Below are 2,008 nucleotides of genomic sequence, written 5' to 3' on the forward strand. Positions count from 1 at the left end.
ACTTTGCCTGCGAATTCAAACCTCTGCCTTGCGAAATTCCTTTTTTTTTTTTTTTACCTGAAATGTGGCTCAATCCGAACACTTAAGTATTGCGAAAGACAAAAATTAAAGACCAGTGCATTTAAAGGGCAATCCATTGAATTCTGTGTGTGGGCATTTGGGTCCAAGAAATTGCACGGCTTGTCCTTCAAATGGACTAGCATCACCCCTCTATTCAGGCCCATAGAAACTTAGTTTTGGAAGTTACAAAACATTTAGCTCCCTAAATTGTGTTGGTCTATTTTTTTTCTGTTCAATGTATAGTTACCTTTCCCAAAAAAATTGTATAGAAATATCTCCATGAGACGAGATCTCATTTGAGAGCTGTTACCTTTCTCAAAAAAAATTGTATAGAAATATCTCCATGAGAGGAGATCTCATTTGAGATTTTTTTTTTTTTATTAGGATGACAATTCAAGACAAAATATATGTTGTATCAATTTTAAGGTTGAGCCCATAGTAGATCGAGGGGCATTACATTAAAATTCAAGACAAAATATAGGACAAAAAAAAAAAACTGGAAAAAGAGATGAAGCTGTTGTGTCTACTTATGACGTTGTATTCATGTGGTTGTGATTTGTGAATGAATATTGCTTTTACTGTTGCTATTGATGTTGTTGTTGATAGATTCAATTTGCAGTCATTACTTAATTAGTTACGAGAAGCGAATTAGGATTTTGAATTTATGTGTTCCAAACCACGAATTTTGCTTACTGCAATATTCTTGATAGATTATTCATAATATTAAGTGAATGTCTTAATACAAATACGTGATTTGAATCAAAGTTACTGAGTTCTGTCGAACTCGTAGCTTTGATATGTCCGATACATGATTAATTAATTACGATTCTCAACATCTGTAAGATCTCGAGGCTTATTAGTCAACGATGACAAAAAATGACAACTTCGAATATATTTTCCTTAGAAATATATTGCTAATTATTTTCCTCCATAAAGCATATAATTAATTTCTCACACCTATTTATTTGAACTATCTCAAAGCACAGCACCACATTGAGTTTAAATTATGTATACAATCGGTATATAAATTTCTTACGTCACCAATATAGATAACTTTTATATCAAGTCTGATATTGTAACATTAAATAGAGTGAATCCCACTAATTGTATAAAATTTTCTCACGCTATACTATACAAAACTTGAATACTGTTGTTTGTGAATATAATAATTAAGTTTTGGTTGGTGGACTAGTGCGGTTCCTCTGGTACTCAGTGGGTCTTCCACTACCAAAAAAAGGTTGAAAAAAGACACGATAAAAAGGACTAAAAATAGTAGAACCAAATGTACCATTCACACAAAAACCAAAAAATGAGAGCTTCAAATTTCACAAAACTCCTCTATTTCTTCACTCTTTTTCTTACCATGTTATTTATAATCACATCAGTAAATAGCCAATCACAATGCAATGATACAATAGCTAAGTGTAATGAAGAGTTGGAGATGTTAATGGAATCTGATATTAGTAGAAGATTTCTTGAACAAAGAAAAAAATATATTTCTCCTGGTGCTTTGAAAAGAGATAAACCGGTGTGTAACGGCGGCGGTGGCGGCCAACCGTATTCCCGGAGCTGCCTGCCGCCGCCGTCGAATCCGTATAATAGAGGTTGTTCTAAGTATTATCGTTGTAGAGGTGATCAATGATAGAAAAATATGTGTCTATGAGTTTATATATGTTTTTTTTTTTTGCTACTTAATACTTATGATTTTGTATTGTGGTTGTGAATGAATTTTGCTTTTGCTGGTGTTATTGATGTTATTGTTGATGGATACATTATTTAGTCATACTTAGTTGTGAGAGGCGGATTAGGATGTTGAGTTTATGTGTCATAGATTACGATCCGATCCTTTCTACTTAGTAGAATGTTATTTAGAAAATTTTATATAGTGTAGAGAACATATAAATATATTTATATTTAGTAACTATATTTTAATTTAATTATATTTATT

The 2,008-nt window shown here is 31.9% G+C and overlaps 1 protein-coding gene across 1 annotated transcript; it reads left to right on the forward strand.

Moving 5' to 3' along the window:
• Positions 1-1,331: 1,331 nt before the first annotated feature.
• LOC132053657 (protein RALF-like 32) lies at positions 1,332-1,808 on the forward strand. Its single transcript, XM_059445790.1, has one exon. It carries the CDS (start codon positions 1,343-1,345, stop codon positions 1,700-1,702), a length of 360 nt encoding a protein of 119 aa, XP_059301773.1. The 5' UTR covers positions 1,332-1,342; the 3' UTR covers positions 1,703-1,808.
• The last annotated feature ends 200 nt before the right edge of the window (positions 1,809-2,008 follow it).

The sequence above is a fragment of the Lycium ferocissimum genome, chromosome 1 (genome assembly GCF_029784015.1).
Source record: "Lycium ferocissimum isolate CSIRO_LF1 chromosome 1, AGI_CSIRO_Lferr_CH_V1, whole genome shotgun sequence".
In the NCBI taxonomy this organism is placed as follows: Eukaryota; Viridiplantae; Streptophyta; class Magnoliopsida; order Solanales; family Solanaceae; genus Lycium; species Lycium ferocissimum.

What these genes read in the sequence shown, in the direction of transcription:
- LOC132053657 (XM_059445790.1), top strand. Translation starts at nt 1,343, where the DNA reads ATGTACCATTCACACAAAAACCAAAAAATGAGAGCTTCAAATTTCACA.